This window comes from Adiantum capillus-veneris, chromosome 13 (assembly GCF_014529385.1).
Source record: "Adiantum capillus-veneris isolate H3 chromosome 13, ASM1452938v2, whole genome shotgun sequence".
Lineage (NCBI taxonomy): Eukaryota > Viridiplantae > Streptophyta > Polypodiopsida > Polypodiales > Pteridaceae > Adiantum > Adiantum capillus-veneris.
The window spans coordinates 50,073,784-50,096,968 of record NC_140943.1 but is presented as its reverse complement, the minus strand read 5'-3'; the positions used below and the strand labels follow the sequence as shown (position 1 = coordinate 50,096,968).

Genomic DNA, 23,185 nt, shown 5'->3' with positions numbered 1-23,185 from the left:
CTGTCCCTTCAACAGTCTGTGGCACACCTGTAATCACTGCTACTTCAGGGATAATATCCCTTGAATACTCACCTGATCTCTGAATTTGAGCTTCAAGCCAAGCATCGCATCTTTCTCTTTTGAAATCTTGTGCCATAAGTGGAAATTGGTGGCTGGTCCCGTGAACCACTCATGCATTTCTTCTTCTTCTTTGGGATCTCAAATATTCAATAACTTGCCTTCTACAGTAGAAAGATAGGTACTCATGAGCATTGCAAACCCCAAAGGTTACCCAACTGACCCTGTACTGATGAATCCTCAAATCATATTAAGTCTCAAGTCATTTGGTAATGAGTCAAAATATGTCTCCAAAAAGACTCTATAGTAGTCTTCTATTTCTTCCTCTTTTGTAACCCAATTAGAGAATCCCTCAGGAACTCATCAGGTTCACATCATTAGCCTCAATTAGTCCCATTGCTCAATTGGCCCTTCTGAATGTGCTCCACAATCAACGTGATCGCCAAATGTTTATGGGGCTTCTAGAAATTGCCAAAAGGTGTGCATACTTCTTTCACAGCCATCTCATGCATGAAACATAAATAGTCCATTTTTAGTACAGGTACATGAACCAGGAAAAGAACAGGCCACTACAGGCAGATTGAAAATAGTAAACACAAAGAAAGCAGAGAATAATCCTAGCACAAGGTCTCAATCCTTGTCTTCTCCTTCATTCCACGTCCAAAACGTTACATCCATTCGAGATTAAACCCGTTTTTTTATTTGAAGAGATTTTTTGACTCTTTTTACATTACATTACTAAATACTGACTGAAAATAAGAAACTAGTTAATTTTGGCTTTAACAACTAGACTGTATGTGAAGCTTGTGCTATTTGTACCACACCAATTTAACCACGGAATGCATGTCATCGAACCAACAAGAATTTCACGTTTGGTATCGCATTCTTATTTCCATGCCTATGTAGAAGGATGGAATGTACACTTGACTAGTGAGCAGGGTATGGCTTCCTTCTTATGAACTTTGGAGAGACATTGTGCTAAGTCTACACCATACCTTTATATGACACTTCATTAATGCATGCAATGTACAATATATGAATAATTCTATAGCATCTTTCCAATGTTAATAAATTAGACATTGTGTGCTTTGTTTGTAGCTCCACAAAAGCAATTTTTTTTGAGTTACAAACATATTTAACCAAACACCTCACTCATCACGATTTGTCCTCTTTGGAATCTTAAATTGCATTGACATTTCCTAACAAATGAATCATTGACTTTATTATACCGGTTAGAAATCATGTTTGATGCATGACATGAACATTGACTACATATCTGAAAATTTTAGACAAAATTTGTAAATGAACTGAACAATATTATTGTATCAATTTTAACATTGTATCACAAGTATTTAAGAACCCCGATGCAAATTGAGTAGCTTTTGTGATAAACCCGTTCTGAGAAATAAAATTAATGAACTCTAATATGGAAGATGCACCATGTAAAGGTCTTCAACTTTGATGTGAACCTGTTGTATGTTGTATTTAGCAAAAAATTACCACAATTCTATCAAGGAATTCAATTATAATTTGACACTCTCCTACACCTAGAGAGGTGCAATGAAAAAATATAAGAGATTTAAACGACATCCACATACACCAGATAGCGACAATTTTATAGGGCCTTCCAAATAAGAAAATGCATTCTCATAGACCTTCCACATCACCTTAAACATGATGCACATCTTAGAAGAGCCTCCAATATAGAAAGCCCTCCAAATGAGGAGTGACCTACTAGTGCAATTCAAACACCTACGATCACAAGTTTACTTTTTGTCCTTATCTAGAATTTCAAAAGGTGGCCCCAGCCACTCGCTAGGAGTTGGCCTATGGGGCTGCTATACTTTTGAATAGAGGGCCTTCCAATTTAGGCAGAATTCAAACTGCACATATATATACACCCTATTGTTTTCAATGTGGACCAATGAACGCGTGTGCCTAAAATTGCACTATTCATACTCAAGAACTTCCACCAGTTGTCATGCTGAGTTGGTGTGTTGAGTCATGCCCAAGGTCGCACACAAGTGTTCTATAGTGCTCAAGATGTCCATGGGTGGAGCTCTCCACAAGTAGCCAATGAGACCTAGAGTTTAAATTTGCAGCAAAAAGTGCAGCAAGACCGTAACTAAGCTGCCTTGAATGGTGCACTACTTATTACTCATTTCCATGTGAAAAAGTGGATCCAGAAAGCTTTCTCCACCCTTTGCAATCTGGAACGCACGGCCTTCCATTTTGGCAGGCCTATGTGAAGGCCATGTAAGACACAGCCAACCCAGTTTGACTAAGGTTAAATATATATTTGGGATCGTTCACCTTTGCTCGGGAGTTGGTACTGCTACAGCAGCGCGCAAGCTAGCCCTGCCATTGGCAAACATGACTTCCTGTCGCGCCTTAATTTCCAGCAAGAGCGTTAGCAACATACTCGCTTAAACCCTTTGGCATTGAGGACTTCGGAGGATTTACGCAGGCAGGGGAGATGTATGTGGCCTATGGCTGGCCCAAGGTGCTCTCCACAGCATCACCGGACCCAATTGTACACATCAAAGCTTCCTCTGGTCTCCTGCTTCTCGTCTCCTCATCACATCTCGAAGTTTGGAGCATCGCCCAGGTTACATACTCCCCGTAATATTTCTGAGGATTACTCAAATTTCGTTTCCTTGTTGTTCTCCGTGCACGTCCACGTGTGCCTTCCCTACTTCTTCTTTGCATTACGATCTGCTGGAGCATTCCACCTACCACCTAATCCAGATCTCATTACCACATTATTTGTCATAGGAAACATGGGTTGTGATTTTCTTGTTCTTACGTGATTTGCACGCTTTTTGATTTGTTTTTGAGCGCCTGGTTTGCTCTCAATTCACGGGCTATTGGGCATGCTAGCTGAGCTCAACCTTGTTTGCATGCCTTTGAAAGACGCCCTTCCTTGCTTTGACTTTAAAAGGAAGAATTAATGCATGCTTGCGGTGCTAGAAGCAAAGCTCTTATGGGAAGATGTGCACAAAAACTGTATCCTTTTGCCTCATGCGTTGTGCTTGTTCAAAGCCCATTCCATAGACGTCTAAAATTTAAATATACGGAATTCTTTTGTCATGGATGAAGACAAAGGGGTGGAAGTAAGTGGAGAAGGTCCTGACAACTTTGGTGCTTACCATTTTATGAGGAAGAAACAAGTAATCGAGGGGGGTTGTTAATGGAATGTGAAATGTAAGACTAGCTCTCTTGTAGAAAATTCTTTTAAATATTGTGTACTATAAATGCTTCTTTTGTCACATATAGGGGCTTAGTAGAGTAAAGCAACATTGAACTACCTTAGAGAAAAAGGAAAATAGTGATCAAATGAATAACAATCAAAGTACGTTTTCAATATTCATGATCAAAATCTGCATGTTTCCGATGCATGTCTGCAACAATGTAATGAGCAATGTCGGAGATATAGTGGCTGCAAATAATAATGCAAGGCCACATCATGTTGAGGTGGTCCAGCCTTGACACCAAGGTAGCTATGCTCACACAGTCAACACCACAACTGCAACCTCTAGTATTTTGTGTTTGTATCTCATATGCTCAAGGTGCATGGTCCTATCCCAATCGATAGATCTCCATGAGTGAGAGTAACATCCTTGGGAAAAATCTCAAACACACACTACAACATAGGAGAACCAATGTCAGATTCAACAAAAAGAGAGAATTGTCAAATAGAGCAATCACACAATCATGAATCGTTTTGTAAGTTGTAGGTGAGTTTGTGTTATTAATTGTTCTATAATGAAATGTTTCTCAAAACAAACGGAGTGAGCAATATGTGTTAATGGAAAGAGGGATCTCTGAGTGTAGGAGGCAGATCTTGGTGGAGAGGTGTAGTTATGCTACAGAGAATGATGCTTTATATATAGAGATATTGGATCTGAGGAAGAGAGAAGGAGAGATGGTTTCTTGAAAGGGTTTCAACTTTCATTTAACCCTCTCAAGGGCCCCCACTCCGTTATAGTGATTGACTTGACTTAATGGGATATTATTGCTGCGACAACTCGCTACTCTGGGGATGATCTGATGGGGCAATGTGATCTGTTTCAATGTGGGCTTGGTATAGCCATCAAGGAGGAGATATGGAGCTTGATTACACTCCCCATGGGGAGTGAGGGTTCTTTAGTAGAAGTCATGTTATTTTGTGCCTGTCATACTTCATTTTGTGACACACTATACAAGTGGCCACAAACTCATGCATGTCCTTCTTGAGCTGAGGCCAATAGAATAAACGCTCAATACCCCTGATTGTCGCATTTATGGCTTGATGCCCGTGACACTCCGTCAACACCTTTTGTCTGAAACCATGTGTCACATAGAATATGGTCTTTCATATCAAATATCATTCCTCCAAAGTATATCTTAAAACTATCTCCCCACTCTGTACCCTGTCGAAGATCTCACCAAAATTTGGGTTTGTAGCATACTGCTCCCTCACTGTGTCAAAATCTTGAAATCCTGATGATGCATTTAATAGTGGAAATCTGTGGCTTGTGAGACAAGGGTCTGCAACCGCGTTGTTCTTTCCCTTCATGTACATTATTTGGAAGTGGAATTGAGATAGGATGTTCGCCCATTTCATCTGTTTTTCTAACTTCGTCTGGGACAAGAAGTACTTCATATTTTGATGATTTGTGCACATTGGAAAATTTGCACCAAACAAGTAATGGTTCCACTGAGTCAAAGCATGTATCACTGCTTAGAGTTTCTTTTCATATATCTGTGCAACCCTCTCAGTCTTCGAGAGCAATTGACTCCCATAAGCTACTACATGGCTTTCTTGCATTAAGACCGCACTCAAACTGCTTCCACGAGCATCACTGTAAACCTCAAAATTTTTCTAAAAGTTTGGTAGATGCTCTTCTTTGCCCTTAGAGAAAACAATGAGGTCATTAAAGAAGGTACTCACATGTGTCTATGCTCTCTAAAGATCCTACCATCATCCTGTTGAACATTTGTGAGACCGAAAGGTATCACCAAAAACCCATACAATCCAAAGGACGTTCTGAACGTGGTCTTGTATACATTTTGTGAAGCGATCTTAATCTGATCATAGCCACTTTTAAGATTGATTCGATTGAAGCAATGTAGAGGATAGGGGGTGCCATCCTCTATGAGATTATGCTTGTACATATATATATATATATATATATATATATATATATATATATATATATATATATATATAGATAGATAGATAGATAGATAGATAGATAGATAGATAGAGAGAGAGAGAGAGAGAGAGAGAGAGAGAGAGAGAGAGAGAGAGAGAGAGAGAGAGAGAGAGAGAGAGAGAGAGAGAGAGAGAGAGAGAAGGAAGGAAGACATTTTACGCCATATAACCGAATTGAGTTAATTACTTGATGTTTGAACATGTAAGAAGGTACATATATAAAGGTTCACACCCTTTGGCACCTCCGACCATCTCACCCCTTCATTCCTCCCTATAACTAAAGAGGGTTCCCACCATGCAAGCAAGGGCAGTCTAACAGCTAACACAACATGTGAACCTATTATATATGTACCCCTTCGTTCCTTCTTTAACTAGAGAGGGTTCCCACCATGCAAGCAAGGGCAGCCTAACAGCTAACAAGAAAGAACCTTGTAATCTATCAAGTATATCATCAAACTTGGGTATTGGAAACTTGTTCTTGATGAACCTCCTATAATAAGAGCACAAGCTCAAGAAGCTCTTCACATTATGCACATTCCCCCATGTAGGCCAATTGCGAATAGCCTCAACTTTCACTGGCTCCATACTAACACCCTTGGCTGTAACAAGATATCCCAAGGAGTGTATCTCTAGCAAAAAGTACTCACTCTTCTTTTCGCTGATCACCAATCTGTGTTCGCGTAGTGCTTTGAACACTCGTGTGAGACGTTCTCTATGCTCTTCTTTGCCCTTGGAGAAAACAATGATGTTGAAGAAGGTACCTAAAACCGGCCCGTAGGGCGGTAGACTTTAGCTTTCACCTGATCTATACATCTTAAGTTTACTTGAACTTTACGACACAAAGAAACCTCACAGATAAACCTGCAACTGGAATTCACCACTTCAAACAATTCACAACTTGGTAGCTAGAGCGCTCCCAAGTAGACAACGACACTGTGTTGGCCTTGAAGGTTGGCTCCCCTTTCGGTATTTCTTTATTTTTATTGCACTTGAGAAAAACCTGTAAACTTCTACAAGCTGTCCCACTTTTATCACTGAAATTCCCCTACTCTAACCCAATTTTGGCAGCATAACCACAGTAGCAGTCTCCACGGACAGAATCCCAAGTAAACAGTGACTTTCCACACACTTTAGAGCACTTTACAAAACCTCGTGAGAAACTACAGCACGCTCGCTGTAAACTTTTTGACAAGGAGTCTAGCAGCTTCTTCAATATTCACGCAATCTCATCGTCCAACTTTCACTCTTAGGGAAGGCGGGTCGAGTTGGCCCATTATTTGCACCAAAACACGTGCTCGGTGATTCCCTAGCTTCCTCGAAGCTCCTGGGACCTATAGGCATCAAAACTGGCCAAAACCCTGAACCTGCAAAAAAAATTATAGCAAGCTGTAATTCTCTCTTTTTCTCTCCTTCTGTGGGTAGCCCTCGAGCTTCCGCACCTGTAGGGTCACTTGCCCTTTGAATTAGATGAGATTCCTCGCGGGAAATTGTCCAAAAATAAGCACCCAAGGCCTTCTTGAGGTTCCCCTGGTGTTACCTTGCATTTTAGGTGCGAAACCCTAAACGTGCAGAGGAACACAGTAGGCTGTAATCTTCTGCTTCACATCATTTTGAGTGAAGCAAACACGTCTATGCGTGTGTCGAAAACTCCGCACGCAATCGGACAGTTCCCTTTCAAATCGGGCGAGTTTTCACACGAGAAAACTCTTCGTTTTTGCAACCCTTCGCGATGGAACTGTGCGTACTTGTGGGGGATTAGCAATTAACTAATCCGGTTCCTATACAGAAAGCTCTTGCCTTGGCAAACTCGCATAAAACTTGAGAACATGAGAGAAAATCATTGCGCTGCATGAGACAAGGGAGAAGGCAAGCTTTCCATTAAAGTTGTGATCACCTGCACCCACTACTCACACACATTGCTCAATTATGATAAACATCAGCCTTCAACCCCAATTTTGGGCGCCGCCTCTTGAGACAGAGCCTTCTCAATGGTTCAAGGGAGCAACTGGTTGACAATTCTGCATCGCCTATCCCACTAGGTAATGAGAAAGTGCTTAGATTCAACATTATTGGAGTGGATAAGGAGGATGTTGATGTTTTGGCCAAGAAGAGGGCACGTGGAGAAAGGAGATAGAGATGGAATGGGAAACTAGAGGCTACATAGGTAAGGAGAAGTTAGATGACGTAAGGTGCAGGGAATGTGAATATTGAACTTTGCTCAAGATGAGTGCTCTGAACTGTGCTGAAGGTTCCTTTTACTTACGGAAGGGAGAGCCTTCCGTTCGTTAGTGAGAGAGTGCAAATGATCACAAACAAAGTGGATAAACACTGTGAATGAAGGTGCTGAGACTGAGAGATAGAGAGAGACTGAATTTTGACTCTATGTCGGTGACGACGGCGATGACGATGATGCGACGACGATGCGCTGAAAACGCAGACGCTGAAATCTGCGTTTTCCAGGCTGACTCTGCAAACTTGGGTTGACCTAACCGTGCGACGAGGATCTGCTGCGGGAAGGTGAGATCTGCGAGGTTTGGGACTTGCGGTGCGGAGTCTAGACGCTGAAAACTGAAAACGCTGATGCAAAGATTGTCTTCACGCCGGAAATCTGCAAAAACGCTAGGCTGAAAATCTGATGCAAAAACGCTTGGGCTGATTCTGTTGTTCTGCTAACGCTAGGGCTGATCTATGATCTGCTGTCACTAGGCTGCTGCAAATGCAAAACACTAGGCTGATTTGCAAAGATGAAAACGCTAGGCTGGTTCTTGATGAAAACGCTAGGGAAGCCTTGTTGGGGAGTCTTACTGAGAAGGTGCCTGTTGGTTCCTGCTGCCTCTTCTACCAGAAAGTGCTAGCGCTAGGATTTCTTATATACTTGCTTGTCTAAATTGCCCCACCCAGTTTCCCAACAAAAGTCACTTAAAAATAATAAGTGAAAAATGGCAAAAATAGGGAAAATAGGTCTATGCATTGTAAAAAGCTCCTGATGGAATATGATGGTAATGCTGATGATTATGCTGTGTGCAACCAGAGGATATGCATCTACTCTAAGTGTCTGGACATGCACGGTCTGCGAATAGACTCACAAAAGTGCCAGTACACTTTCTAAACTAGGCTGACTGAAGTAAACTGAACTGAACCCATGCCATGAAGTAGCTTGTCCACGTACACATAGGGTTAGATGTGCACGTGACATCCTCTCCTTTTCAAAGTGAGGTACTGGTACCGAATTGTATGGCGTCGAAGGAGATCGCCAACAACGTCTGGAATCCTTGGAAGGACTCTTCGTCGGCCCACTTTGATGCGTGGGTCATGCGATACTTGAACTTCATAAAGGTCTGCAACGCTTGCTTCTTTGGGCCGCGCCGAAAGCGATACAAAGTCATCTGTTCCTCCTTCAATGCTTCAACTTCGTCTATAGTCATGCGTCTACCTTCTTCAAGAGTCTCTGAGGATGAAAATTCCTGAAACCACTTCCAACACAAAAACATGAACATACCCATTCAATGTAAAGTGACTGGAAAAATTATAGTCTTCTTTAAAGACTGTGCATGCAATGTAGATGAACAAAGAGACGGAGTGCCAAACTGTTCATCAAACACAAGCAAACAATGGAATCGAAACTTGTCTTTCTGATCTAAATCTATCAACTGTGGCAAATCACAATGGAAATGTCGATGCTTGATGCTCAATCCTTCTTGTGCTCTTTCAGATACTGTGTCATGCCAAGGAAGAGACATGGAATGTGACTTCCTTGGGTGCAAACATTTCATCGTTTCATGAGTAATCCGCATACATTCGTGCTCATTCATGAGCGAATCGTATCCATTGTGCAATATGTCATGCCTATGAAAAGGGATCACATAAGGACGGTGACTAAAATACAGGAAAGCATCACGAATGAAACACTCGGACAATGCGTGCTGACTAATCATTCGAACACAGAAGACTTCCTGTGGGGGTTCTTTGGACCTCGACTTGAGAGCCAAGATCGGTTCTTCGCGATCTATCAAATCTGCAATGAGGTTAGCTTCACTAGACAAAGTATCCACTAAACCATCATCCTTGTGAACAATCACATCTTTATCCTGCAAATCATCATGCTCGTGAATTATCACATCTTGATCACGCAAATCATCATTCTTATCATTATCATGCAAAACATGTGTGTCGTGCTTTGGAGAAGACAAGACTGAGAAAGTCTCCTTCTCCTGATTCTTTTCAATCTTCGCCTGCACATTAGAAATGAGAGATGAAGAATGAACAACTTACTCCCCACGAATGACAATGGGAGAGTCGCTTGCTCACGCTCACGCTCAATAGCTGCCTTTCTTTCTGCTTTTCTTTCTTCTCGTTTCTCGGCCGCCAAGCGCGCTTCGCGTTCCAAGGCAAAGCGATTTGCTTCTTGTTGTGACATCATGTCCATCATCGACTTGACCAAAGCCTCCATAGGATTTGGTGCAATCCTTGGCGTAGATTGGGAAGGGGGAGGGTCAGAAAAATGTCCTGGTGGGGAAAATTCTTCGTCGCCACTTTCATGCTCATCACCTTCATGCAAAGTATCCATTCCGCTTCGGGTGATGACCATACATTGAAGTCTTCGGTTCTTAAGTTCACGAGGAACTTGGGTTCTTGTGGTTCTTGGGTTCTTGAGGGTCTTGAGGTTCTGGAGGGTCTTGAGTCTTGAGGTTCTTGAGGGTCTTGAGGTTCTTTAGCTTGCAATCTGTGTTAGAGAAGGATCTTCTCTTACCCAAGCTCTTCTCTTTCCCGTGGGCGCACCCCTTGGTAGCCTTGCGCTCACACCAAGGTTGCTTTTTCCCACCTCACGTCAATTGGCCGGCCGCTAAGTGCACGGTCCGCTCTCAACGAGTGAAAGGAGAAACAAGGGGAGGCTTGACAAGCCCTTCTTTCTGTCACTCTTCAAAACATGATTAGGAATTGACCCGCCCAAGAGGATTTGGGTTACGTGCGACCGCAACAAGCAAAAAAAACTCTTGTGGTTCTTTCCTTTAGTGATACAAAACAATGCCAAAGCTCGAATCAATGTAAGGTGCAACGGATGTGAATGTTGAACTTTGCTCAAGATGAGTGCTCCAAACTATGCTCAAGGTTCCTTTTACTTACGGAAGGGAGAGCCTTTCGTTCTTTAGTGAGAGAGTGCAAATGATCACAACAAAGTGGATAAACACTGTGAATGAAGGTGCTGAGACCGAGAGATAGAGAGAGAAGAATACGACACCAGAAATGTTGTCAAACGCTCCTCGGAAGGTCCCACTCTCTATGGCGAGAATGGTCTACTATCGATTGCACAAATCTCTACAATGCTATGGACTTGCCGACGATGTCGACGACGAGACGGGTTGAAATTTGAAAACGCTAATGTTGAAATCTGCAAATCTTTATTTGCTGAATTCTGACTCTATGTCAGTGACGACGGCGATGCCGACGATGCACTGAAAATGCAGATGCTGAAATTTGCTTTTTTCAGGCTGAATCTGCAAACTTGGGCTGACCAAACCGTGCGGCGAGGATCTGCTGTGGGAAGGTGAGATTTGTGAGGTTTGGGACTTGGGTGCGGAGTCTAGACGCTGAAAACTGAAAACGCTGATGCAGAGAATGTCTTCACGTCGGAAATCTCCAAAAACTCTAGGCTGAAAATCTGATGCAAAAACGCTAGGGCTGATTTTGTTGTTCTGCTAACTCTAGGGCTGATCTATGATCTGCTGTCGCCAGGCTGCTGCAAATGCAAAACGCTAGACTGATTGGCAAATCTAAAAACGCTGGGCTGGTTCTTGATGAAAACGCTAAGGAAGTCTTGCTGAGAAGGTGCTTGTTGAACACTCGGTTCTTGCTGCCTCTTTTGCCAGAAAGTGCTAGCGCTAGGGTTTCTTATATACTTGCTTGGCTAAATTGCCCTACCCAGTTTCCCAACAAAAGTCACTTAAAAATAATAAATGAAAAATGACAAAAATAAGGTAAATAGGTCTATGCACTGTAAAGCTCCTGATGGAATTTGATGGTAATGTTGATGATCATGCTGTGTGCAACCAGAGGATATGCATCTACTCTTAAGTGTCTGGACATGCACGGTCTGCAAGCAGACTCACAAAAGTGCCAGTACACTTTCTAAACTAGGCTGACTGAATTGAATTGAACCCATGCCATGAAGTAGCTTGTCCACGTACACATAGGGTTAGATGTGCACGTGACAGATGAAGGTAAAAAGAAGGCAAAGACTAACAAGAGGACAAGATATTGCAGAATAAAGCATACGAACTTCTAGCTTGGACGAGGTCATTTGAATACAATCTGGTGAGTGATATTAAGAAGATTGTAACAGACTTGGACACTTCAAATCAAGATTCTACCGCGACAAATCACAAATTCACTTCAAAACAGTTTAGAATTGATTCGACACGGCTCGACAGAGTTCCGTGCCAAGAGGTATTGGCCCCAAAGACTAGCGCCCCTTTCGGTATTTCTTTTTATATTACTTCGAGCAAAGTACAGCTCCCGCGGGTGCTCGCTCTTAGACTCTGCGTCCAGATGCTCTGTAGAGGGAGCCCCCCCTTGGGATCTTTATAAAGGTTACAAGGGATGCTAAAAGTAGAGCCCCAAAAGCTTCAAAATTAAAAGCTTTTCTCTTTAAAAATCCACTTAGAAATAAAGCAAATTCTCAAAAGCTTTTCAGCACATAATATTGTGTAGGTTATTTGCGTAGAGAAAAGCAGCCCACGCTAAAGCACCTTCCATACAGACTGCCGTAATTTGTGCCGCGAATCGTGGAGGCTGTTGTACAGACGTGCCACGTCAGCAGATTGCGGGAATTTCGGGTTTTCTGCCATGTATCAGTTGCAACCTTTCACGGGCGTGCCAGCCGGGGGTGTGTGTGTGTGGGTGCTCTGCTGCCCCTTGTCCAGACCATGCCACGTCACCAGTTTGTGACAAAGACAAACTTCTAGCTTGGATGAGGTCATCTGAATACGATCTGGTGAGTGATGTTAAGAATCAAAAGGTTAATATTGCATTTGGGTACTCACTAGCATTGAACCCCAAGTTGAGGAAGTGTGAGTTGACCTGCAGGTTGCTCTCCTACTGCCATGTGTCCAGTTTGCTAGTTGGATTCCAGTGCAGATCGGCCCAACCATCTCGTTGCTGCCTGACCTTGACTCTTGCGGGTGAAACTCTCGGCCAATGGCTGTTTCACATTGGCCACGCAATGCCCGGGCATTTGTGATTAAACAAAAACTAAGGGAAAAAAACCAGCAAATATATATAACGGTTGTCACAGTCTCGTGGCATACCTCCCTCTTGAGATTGCAAACATCCTCGATTGCCTCGTACTTTTGTCAAGCAATGTACACTTCTATTGCACTGAATTTTTAAGTACATGTGAAGCGCTAGCTCCAACATCACCCCTCTTTTGAGCACATGTCAATCCTTTGACCTCTGCTCTACTGAAGTTATCTGAGTTGGAGAATACATGAGCTGTAAACCAAAGGTTCAAGGTAAAGCTGCAATACATTTGGTGCCTCTGTTAATTCATTTCTTCCATCCACTTAAACCAGGACCACTTTGCATCCATAGGTGGATAGTTTTTGAACTTCACCAAATAGCGCCTTGCAACTTTTCCCTTTAACTTTTTCCTCTCTTGGCTTGTTCTTTAGAAGACGCGGTTGAGTCTTTAGCCTTCTCTGCATTTCCTGACCCCTGGGAAACTTCAGGAGTCGCTTTTGCAAAGGACCTCTTTACTGAAATTTTCTTTGACTGGCCCTTTTTCACGTTGCTTTACAATCCACTGTCTTCTCCCTTCAACAAGGCATGACCAGTGTTGGCAACTTCCATAAGCTTAGTAAGGGTGGTCACTTCTCAATCTACCCTGTCAATGGAACGAATCTGTAGGAAGTTATTGAAAGCAGCGCTTTACAGAACTTCCGATTGTATTCCTACAAGCTTTTGGAAGAAGCCGCATTGAGCTGGTGCCAATCTGTCATAACATCAGCTTCAAATTTGTTTGACAACCATGCAGATGCAAACATTTGCTTGAAGTAAACCCATGTGGCGGGTTCATGTCCTTGCATCAACAATGTCGTCCACCATGAACGCGCATTTCCTTTTAAGAAAGTGGCAGCTTTCGTGACCTTGGAGGCCTGTAACAGACTTGGACACTCCAAGTCAAGAATCAATCACCACAGCACCAAATAACCACTTCAAAACAATTCACAGATCACAATAGATTTGCACTGGCCCGGCGGAGTTCCGTGCCTAGAGATATTGGTCCCAAAGACTGGCGCCCCTTTCGGTATTTCTTTATGTATTAAATCAATGTCAAAGTACAAAGAGCGGTTAGGGTTTCACTCTCAGACTCTGCGTCCAGATGCCTTGCAGAGTGAGCCCTAAACCGTTTACTTAAAGGTTACAAGTGATGCCCAAAAGCAGAGCCCCAAAAGCTTTCAAAAAGAAAATCAAAATTTCCTTCTCTCTCTCTCTCTCAAGAGAGTATAAAAATAAAGCAGTCAATTCTTCTCTCTCTCTCGGCCAAATTGCGTCGCCCATAGGGCTGCTTTTCAGCTCTGCGTTTTTCGGAAATCCGTATGCTGGCCACGTGGCATTTTCAGTCGCTTGTTTAGGGTTTCCAGCCACATTAGGGTTTCAGCCAGCAGTTCGGGTTAGGGTTTTCAGAAATTAGGGTTTCTGCAAATTAGGGTTTCTGGCAGAAATTAGAGTTTCTGCTGTCGGTAGCCACGTCATCACTTTGTGACATACCCCCCTCTTGAAAGCATTGTAATCGACCGCGATTACGCCTGCCAAACCGACAGAAGCCATAAAACATCTTAGGAGACACTGACTGTTAGTATCTACATACTAGGAACACACATCTAGCACATGTACCAAATCGACAGTCACATCAAACGACATCACAAGACATCACTAGACATTCCAGGGCATCTCATGACATTCAACATTCATTCGGATCTTAGACCATGATTTATCGGCAATGTAGCTAGCAATTGCATCTAGGTCCAATCGGGACCTCATCGGTGTCCGATTGACTAACTCCTATTGCAACCATGTCTATTCGAGATCAATCAGACCAAAATGCTGCAGTCATTTCGTCCATCGGTTCCTGCACTTAAAAGAAGTCAAGAACAAATCAACATCATAATTAGGAATTCCATTTTATAAAGTCATCCAGCAGAATACTGTCAGCTTTCAGTATCCCTGAAGCTCAAAGAGACATCAGTGACTTTAGTATCAATATCGAGGCATCTGCTGACAAAGGAGCGGAGTGACTCCCCTCTTGTGCATCCCACTACACCAGATCTCCGGCCAAGCTGAATTCTGGGTTCCATTTGGAGTAGACTATGCTAAACCAAAAGCATCGAGGCAAAGTTTCACAATCTGAGGAGTATCTGCTAGGTCCTCCTCCTCCATCCACTTCGCATCCAATGCAGGATAGTTCTTGAACTTAACCAAGAACCGCCTTGGGACTTTACCTTTCTTCGTATCCTTATGTGCCAAAATCTGTTCAGGAGCAAGGATCTCCTCGTTTTCTTCCACTTCGGGTTGCTCATCAGGCTCCCCATCATCAGGCACATCACCCTTATAAGGTTTCAAGAGACTCACATGGAATGCATTGTGAATCCTCCAAGTATCTGGCAGTTTCAATCGAAAGGAGACATCAGTTATCTTTTCAGTGATCTGGAAAGGGCCGTAGTATCGCATACTAAGCTTTAAAAAAAGTCTCTCTTTCTATTTTTCTTTCTTAGGCGTGCCTTCTCAAAACGTAAGAGCACCCAATCATCCTCCTTCAATTTCAAGTCGCGACGATGGCGATCCGTTGCCTTTTTCTGTCGTTCTTGAGACTTCTGCAAAGCCTCGTGAACCTTGGCCAAAGCCGTATCTAAGTATTGCGTATATTCATCCGCTTCGAAAATCTTATCTTTCGTGCTTAGGAAGGGTGGAACCTTCGCAGTACCTTCAACAATCTCAAATGGCACCTTCCCCGTCGAAGAGCGTATCGTGTTATTGTAGGAAAATTCCACCAAAGGTAGGTACTTTTCCCATTGAGTCCTCTAATCCGAGATACAAGACTTCAAAAAATCTAAATCCACTGAATTGGCAATCTCAGATTGCCCGTCAGTCTGCAGGTGGAACGATGACGAGAACTGCAACCGCGTGCCAATGTTCTCCCAAATTGCTTCCAAAACAAACTCGTAAATTTGGGGTGTCTGCCGGAGACAATCGTCTCAGGCATGCCATGTAATCGGAAAATCATTGTGATCATTCTGTGTTCTAGGGAGATCAAAAATGAAATCCATTGCAATACTTTCCCAGGGGCCGGTGGGTATGGGTAAAGGCTACAACAATCCCTATGCCTTATGCCTATCAAACTTGACCTTCTGGCATACTAAGCAACTGTGCACAAACTCTTCCACATCCTTTTTGAGTCTTGGCCAAAAGAAGTATCTCTCTACCCCCTTCATGGTGGTAGCAATGCCGCGGTGACCCGTAAAAGGTGGATAGTGGCATTCAATCATAACCTTTTCCCTCAACGGCTGTGTAACGCACAACATGGTTTTTCTCATCAAGTAGCCTTCCCGAATGGAGTATCCTGGTACTGTCTCCCCATCCCGTATCTGTGTCCGCAAAATCTGTATCTGTGGCATACTGGTCGACCATATCCTCGAAGCTCCTATGATGTATCGCGAAAATAGCCATAGCCAACGGCTTCCGAGACAAAGCATCTGCCACCACATTCTTCTGTCCCTGCACATGGACAATCTGGAAGTGAAACTGTGACAAGATGTTTGTCCACCGCATTTGCTTTTCCGAAACCTGCTTCTGTGACAAGAAGTAGCGCAAACTCTGATGGTCTGTAAAGACAGTAAAATCCGCTCCCAGTAGGTAATGCCGCCACTGAGTAAGAGCATGGATAACTGCCAAAAGCTCTTTCTCATAAATCTGTGCTGTCATCTCCGGCCTTGAGAACAATCGGCTCTCGTAAGCAATGACATGGCCTTCTGGCATTAAGACCGCACCCAGACTACGACCACAAGCATCACAATATACTTCAAATGACTTCTGCAAGTCCGGCAAAGTCAAAACGATCATGTAGTCAATTTCTCTTTCAATGTCTGAAAGGTAGTCACCTCTGTGGATCCCCACGAGAAAGGGACTCCTTTCTGTGTCAAGATATGCAAAGGGGAAGCAACCTCTGCAAACTTTCGAATGAACCGCCTGTAGTATGAACACAGTCCCAAGAAGCTTGTAACTTCATGGACATTCTTCAAATCGGGCCAATCACGTATAGTGTCTATCTTGGCCGGGTCCATTTGCACTACTGCTGCTGAGACAATGTGTCCCAAAAGTGTATCTCTGAATCTGCTGATCTCTGTGTTCTGCCTCATTCTTGGAGAAAACAATGATATCGTCAAAGAAAGTGCCAACAAATAGCCTGTACTCTCGAAAAATCCTGTCCATCATCCGGTTAAATGTCGCAGGAGCATTGGTTAAACCAAAAGGCATCACCAGAAGCTCAATTAACCCAAAAGTCGTCCATAAAGCTGTCTTGTAGACGTCTCCCGCAGCGATTCTGATCTGATGATATCCACTCTTCAGGTCAATCCTGGTAAAGCACGAGGATCCCTGTAACCTGTTGAGTATATCATCAATCCTAGGAATCGGAAATCTGTTCTTGATGGTGATTTTGTTGAGAGCTCTATAATCGATGCACATTCTCCAAGATCCGTCTTTCTTCAAATCCAACAACAGTGGAGAGCAATACGATGAAGTACTAGGCTGGACAAGACCCTTTTTCCAAGAGGTCTTTCACTTGGTTCATAATCTTTTCATTCCGTACTCGGCTCACACGGTAAGGTGGCCGGTTCGGTGGCGTGCTTCCAGGTATCAGATCAATGGTTTAATCTTCAGGCCCTCTAAAAAGCAATCGGCATGAGTGTGGAGAAAAAAAAATCTTGGCGTTCTTTCGTTCAGGTCAAAACATATTCAACCTTTATCCATCGTTCAGTTCTCTCCCAAAAGAATGAGTAAAGAAACTGAAGTTCATCAAGTACAATCTCTGAGCCCTTCATTTGTCAAAGTCGCTTTCTTGGCCTGATAGTCAACCACGGCGTAGTTCTTGTGGTACCAAGGGATTCCTAGTAGAACGTCAGTTGCGTGCCCTGAACACCCCTGTCATTGCAAACGAAGTTTGCCAATGCTCGGTGTAATGGCAACATCCCGTTCGGATGCCAGTCGAACTACCTCCGCCTGTGGCGTCAGTCTGTCGGGCGTAATTCAAAATTGAGCCGCCAATTCCAAGTGAAAAGAAGTTGGCCTTGGCTCCTTTAAAAGAGCTTCCTGATCCTTTACTTTGCCCCAAAAAGCGGCAAAGTTTGTACTTTCATTCATTTGATTCGGTGCAGGTCCCACGCCATGTGGTACCAGTTCTGCTTTTCTATTTGCCTTTTCTGCCACGTTCCTCAGCTGCTCTCGAACTCTCAGGCCTGTCGTTGCCTTATCATTCTGTTCTTTCGGTGCCTTTTTAGGGCACTTCGCGGAGATATGTCATGTTCCCTGCATCCAAAGCACTTCCCCTCTCTGATGAAGCGAGCTCTCTCCTCAGGAGTAAGCTTGGGTTGTGCATCCTTTTTCTCTAGGTTGCTCTTTTTCTTTCTACTTTCATTCCCAGAAGTCTGTTTGGCTCGTTGTGTCATGGCCTCATCTGTGGGGTAGGTCAGACTGCTAGAGTGGATGGCAAAGCCCCGTTTCGCATGACTCATCAACTCCTGAATAGAAGCTGACTTCTGCTCCAAGTAGTGATCTCGGATCTCTGTAGGTAGACCCAAGGTAAACCGCTCAATCTGTTCTTTGAACGAGATCTTCTTGAATGAAAAGACGGGTAGAAAAGAGCTCCAGAATCTTTCGCAGTAAGCATTTATTGTATCTCTCTTGGTCATCCGAAGATGGTTCCAAGCAGCTCGTATATCGTGTTCATACTCTTGCGTCAACCAAGAAGAAATAAAAAGCTTCTTAAATTTCAGCCATTTAACTGGCGCAGTCTTGTTCAAAAGAAGCGTGGACCACGAAGTTCGAGCATTCCCCTTGAAGTAAGAGGCAGCTCTCCGAATCTTGGAGTGCTTTGAGTAGCGTCCTCCCACGAAAGCGATGTCAAACTTATGTATAAAAGACAGCCTTCGAAGCATTTGAGTATCCTGAAAAAGTATCAAATTTGATCGAGTGTCCACCTTCCTTAAACTCTCGGACTTTCTTGCTTTTATCTTCCAGAAAGTCATACTGGTTGGCTTTATAAAAATTCGTCTTGTTCGCATAAAAGTTTCCGTCATTGGAGTCTGAACTGTCTGTAGACGAGTCCTCAGTAGAACTGTCAGTCACTGGGCGAGATTTAGACCTCCTTGCCTTTTTCTTGCCCTTTCCGAAGCGTTGTTTCTTGCTTCGCTTTTTACCTTTTCTGTCTTCTTCGCTCGAATCTGAAGAGCTAGAAGAACTGGGTACTCCTTTAAAGTGAACACGCTTCTTTTGTTTCTTTGCTTTGTCAAATGTCAACTGACGACCCAAATAACCCGGGAAGTCAGTGCCTTTCTTCTGCTTTTCGCCGTGCTTTTTGGCTTTCCTTTGCGCGTCAAATAGCTGAGTAATCCGTGCATCAACCACCTCTTCTAATTCCTTCTCTAAATATTTCTTGTGAGCAGAAGGTTTCTTGAGAGCAGGTTTCGGGGGTGGTGTAGTGGTTTTCTCCCACTGCTCGTGCACTTCCTAAAAAGAAGTCTCATATACTTAGCAAATTTGGGTCCTTCGCAAAATTGAGCATCATCTTCGTTGCATCGTCGATCAATTGACGACGCTCCATCTCTCGTCGCTCCGCCTGAGTAGGCCGAGGCGGGCCATACTCTTTGCCGGAATCTTCGTTGTGATCCTTGCCCGCATCTCCAGATGCAGAGGGAGTCGACTGATCCTTGCGTGAAGCCATAGGTGCCGCGGAAAAAAAATTGGGGATCGGATTTCCCGTAGAAGAGAAATCGGCCGTGCTCTGATACCACTGTAACAGACTTGGACACTCCAAGTCAAGAATCAATCACCACAGCACCAAATAACCACTTTAAAACAATTCACAGATCACAATAGATTTGCACTGGCCCGGCGGAGTTCCGTGCCTAGAGATATTGGCCCCAAAGACTAGCGCCCCTTTCGGTATTTCATTATGTATTAAATCAATGTCAAAGTACAAAGAGCGGTTAGGGTTTCACTCTCAGACTCTGCGTCCAGATGCCCATGCAGAGTGAGCCCTAAACCGTTTACTTAAAGGTTACAAGGGATGCCCAAAAGCAAAGCCCCAAAACCTTTCCAAAAAAAATTCAAAATTTCCCTCTCTCTCTCTCTCAAGAGAGTAAAAAAATAAAGCAGTCAATTCTTCTCTCTCTCTCGGTCAAATTGCGTCGCCCATAGGGCTGCTTTTCAGCTCCGCGTTCTGGAAATCCGTACGCTGGCCACGTGGCATTTTCAGCCGCCTGTTTAGGGTTTCCAGCCACATTAGGGTTTCAGCCAGCAGTTAGGGTTAGGGTTTTCAGAAATTAGGGTTTCTGGCAGAAATTAGGGTTTGCAGGAATTAGAGTTTCTGGTAGAAATTAGGGTTTCTGCTGTCGGTAGCCACGTCATCACTTTGTGACATACCCCCCTCTTGAAAGCATTGTAATCGACCGCGACTAGGCCTGCAAAACCGATAGAAGCCATAAACCATCTTAGCAGACACTGACTGTTAGCACCTACGTACTAGGAACACACATCTAGCACATGTACCAAATCGACAATCACATCACACGACATCATAGGACATCACTAGACATCACAGGACATCTCATGACATTCAACATTCTTTCGGATCTTAGACATGTGATGTCCTGTGATGTCGTGTGATGTGACTGTCGATTTGGTACATGTGTTGGATGTGTGTTCCTAGTACGTAGGTACTAACAGTCAGTGTCTGCTAAGATGGTTTATGGCTTCTGTCGGTTTTGCAGGCGTAATCGCAGTCGATTACAATGCTTTCAAGAAGGGGGTATGTCACAAAGTGATGACATGGCTACTGACAACGGAAACCCTAATTTCTGCCAGCAACCCTAATTCCTGCAAACCTTAATTTCTGTCATCACTTTGTGACAAGGCCTCTGTAAAATTCCCCCCTTGCATAAGCCGTATCAAACTGTTGGAGGAAAGTAAGAGCCTTCGTTTTGTCCTCAAATCCGCTGAAAGTATCAAATTTGATAGCTGCACCACCTTCTTTGTATGGTTTTGGCTTTTCCAAGAGCCCAAATTATCATGAAGAAGTGTCTGCAACATGGGTACAGTGGTGGGGATCATCTGTGCCCCTTGGCCATTGACATTTTGGTTCCCTGGTGCCATATTTGCTTGCTGGTAAGAAAAACCAGCCATACCAAAAGTGGCATGTGGCACCTCAAAGTGGCCTTGATTGCACTGAAACCCCGACTGTAAGCCAGTGTTGCCATACATAGGGTTTGGCATCATGCCTTGCATACCCCGAAAGACTGTTTGTGGCATGTACTTTTGGTTTCCAGGCGCATAACCAGCCATGCTTTGAAACACACATTCACCTCCAAAATACCGTGGATGTACCATGGGTGGTGGAAATACCTGATGCATAGGCTGGAAATTGGTTCCCTGTCCTTTTAAACCAACATTTGAACTTTGAAAGGTGGCTGGCTGAACTGGTATAGCCTGTGGAATTGGCCTTCTAGCCACCTATTCGTGGAGAGTAAAAGGTTTCCTTGGAGCTCCAGCTAACTCCACAACATGCGAATGCTCCCTGCTCTGTTGAAACACATAAGGGACTTGGGCTTGAGCCTCAACGGGCTCTCCTGCATGGGAAAGTTGCCTTGTCTGCTGTGACAGTGGTGGTGCTTGCATAAATTCCATAAATCTAGGATTCTGCACCAATCGAGAAAACACATTCACAACAACAACCAATTGTGTCCTGAACGAATCCTTGTCTAGTTGCCCAATCATAAACCCTTGAACTTGTGGATTATTCACATCAACAAAAGGTACAGACAGTGATGGCCGTAAACTATCCTGTGAAGAGGAACCCTCTTCTCTGGTGTCATTTGTCTTGTCAGCCATGGTGGAATTCCAAATACTTGTGCTTTGTGTCTTCGCCCAAAACAGACCAAGGCTTACTTCTTGAGGAAAAAGTGATTCTGTCCTGGCGGCGGTACCATGAAACCGGCCCGTAGTGCGGTAGACTTTAGCTTTCACCCGATCTATACGTCTTAACTTTACTTGAACTTCACGACACAAAGAAACCTCGCAGATAAACCTATAACTTAAATTCACCACTTCAAACAATTCACCTAGAGCGCTCACAAGGAGACAACGACACCCTATTGGCCCCAAAGGTTGGCGCCCCTTTGAGCATTTCTTTATTCTTATTGCACTTGAGAAAAACTTGTAAACTTCTACAAGCTGTTCCACTTTTATCGGGCTGAAATTCCCCGACTCTAACCCAATTTTGGTAGCATAACCACTATAGAAGTCTCCACGGACAAAATCCCAAGTAAACAGTGACTTTCCACGTACTTTATAAGAAATTACATCACACTGAATTCTGTGTTTTTTGCCCATAATTTGCATCAAACACGTGCTCGGTGATTCCCTAGCTTCCCCGAAGCTCCTCGGATCTGTAGGCATCACTATTGGCCAAAAGCCTTAACCTGCAAGAAAAATTACAGCAAGCTGTAATTCTTTGTTTTGCGCTCCGATTCGGGTGCCGATCACTTCTGTGGGTAGCCCTCGAGCTCCCGCACCTGAAGGGTTACTTGCTCTTTGAATTAGACAGGATTCCTTGTGGGAATCTCTCTAAATTGCTTGTATAAGCACCGAAGGCCTTCTCGAGGCTCTTTCACAAATTAATGATGTGGCAATCCGACACCTATGATGTGGCAGTACAGACAACAATACAGAATCCGGCAAATTGCGTTGACATGCTGACATGGCAGCAATACGGAATCTCTGCGTTTTGCGGTGGCTGGGTGTACGAATTTCCGCAATTCACGTTGGTAGCTTTTTGGGCCAGTAGCTTTTGAGTTTGTAGCTTTTCATGTAAACTGCTTTTGAGTTTGAATGGCCAAGGGCCTTCAAATATGAACCCAAGGCCACTCTTCCTCTCAGTTAGCTGACGAGCTTCTGAGTAGAGAGGGCCCACGGGAGTTGTAACTCTGCTCAAGCATTAATATAAAAATAAATATCAAAAGGGGCGCCAAATTTCGGGGCCAATACCTCTGGGCACGGAACTATATCGGCCGTGTCAACTCTATTTTTAAAGTGTGAAAGTTGTGAAGTATTTTAAGTGATTCTCTCGTGTGTCGTGCCAGATTTCCGACTTGGGGTGTCCAAGCCTGTAACAGTGGTATGAGAGCTGAGTCAATTTTCCTTCCATCAGGAAATCTGATCCTTTTACCGCGACACACATGGATTCAAGTGATGAGTCCTGCAAGAATCAGACGAACCCACCTGACAATTCTTGATTGGGTGAAAGTACGGGAAATTCAAATGGGCAATCGAAAGAAGAGTATGGGCCTCCATGGCCTATGGAGTATGAACGAATGGAGATGCAGCGTCAACAATAGCTTGATGCTTGTGCTAAGTAGATGCTCCAGTATTCGGATCCCCTGTACGCAAAATTTTTGACCCAGCACCCGATTGATGAGATGCATTCCCGATGGCGTACGGCTATCGATTCACCATTAAAGTCCTTATTGAAGAAACCACCTACCCCGCGGATGTACAATGAAGATGAACTTGATGATGTCATTGAACGACGAGTCAACCAAACATTGAAGACCACGAAGCATTCAAAGGGACGCAGCAAGGGAACAAATTACTTGCGGTTATTTG

At 43.7% G+C, this 23,185-nt stretch overlaps 1 protein-coding gene across 2 annotated transcripts in view; it reads left to right on the top strand.

The window, feature by feature from the left end:
- The first annotated feature begins 2,269 nt into the window (after positions 1-2,269).
- The window catches only part of LOC147443965 (uncharacterized), a 103,972-nt gene continuing 83,056 nt past the window's right edge, over positions 2,270-23,185 (top strand). Inside the window, exon 1 of one of the 2 annotated variants that reach the window (XM_086526751.1) lies at positions 2,270-2,665. In XM_086526751.1, the coding sequence (XP_086382877.1) occupies positions 2,534-2,665 (132 nt within the window). In that variant the 5' untranslated portion in view covers positions 2,270-2,533. The remainder of the gene's footprint in view (positions 2,666-23,185) is intronic. The other variant, XM_086526750.1, reaches the window with a different exon arrangement.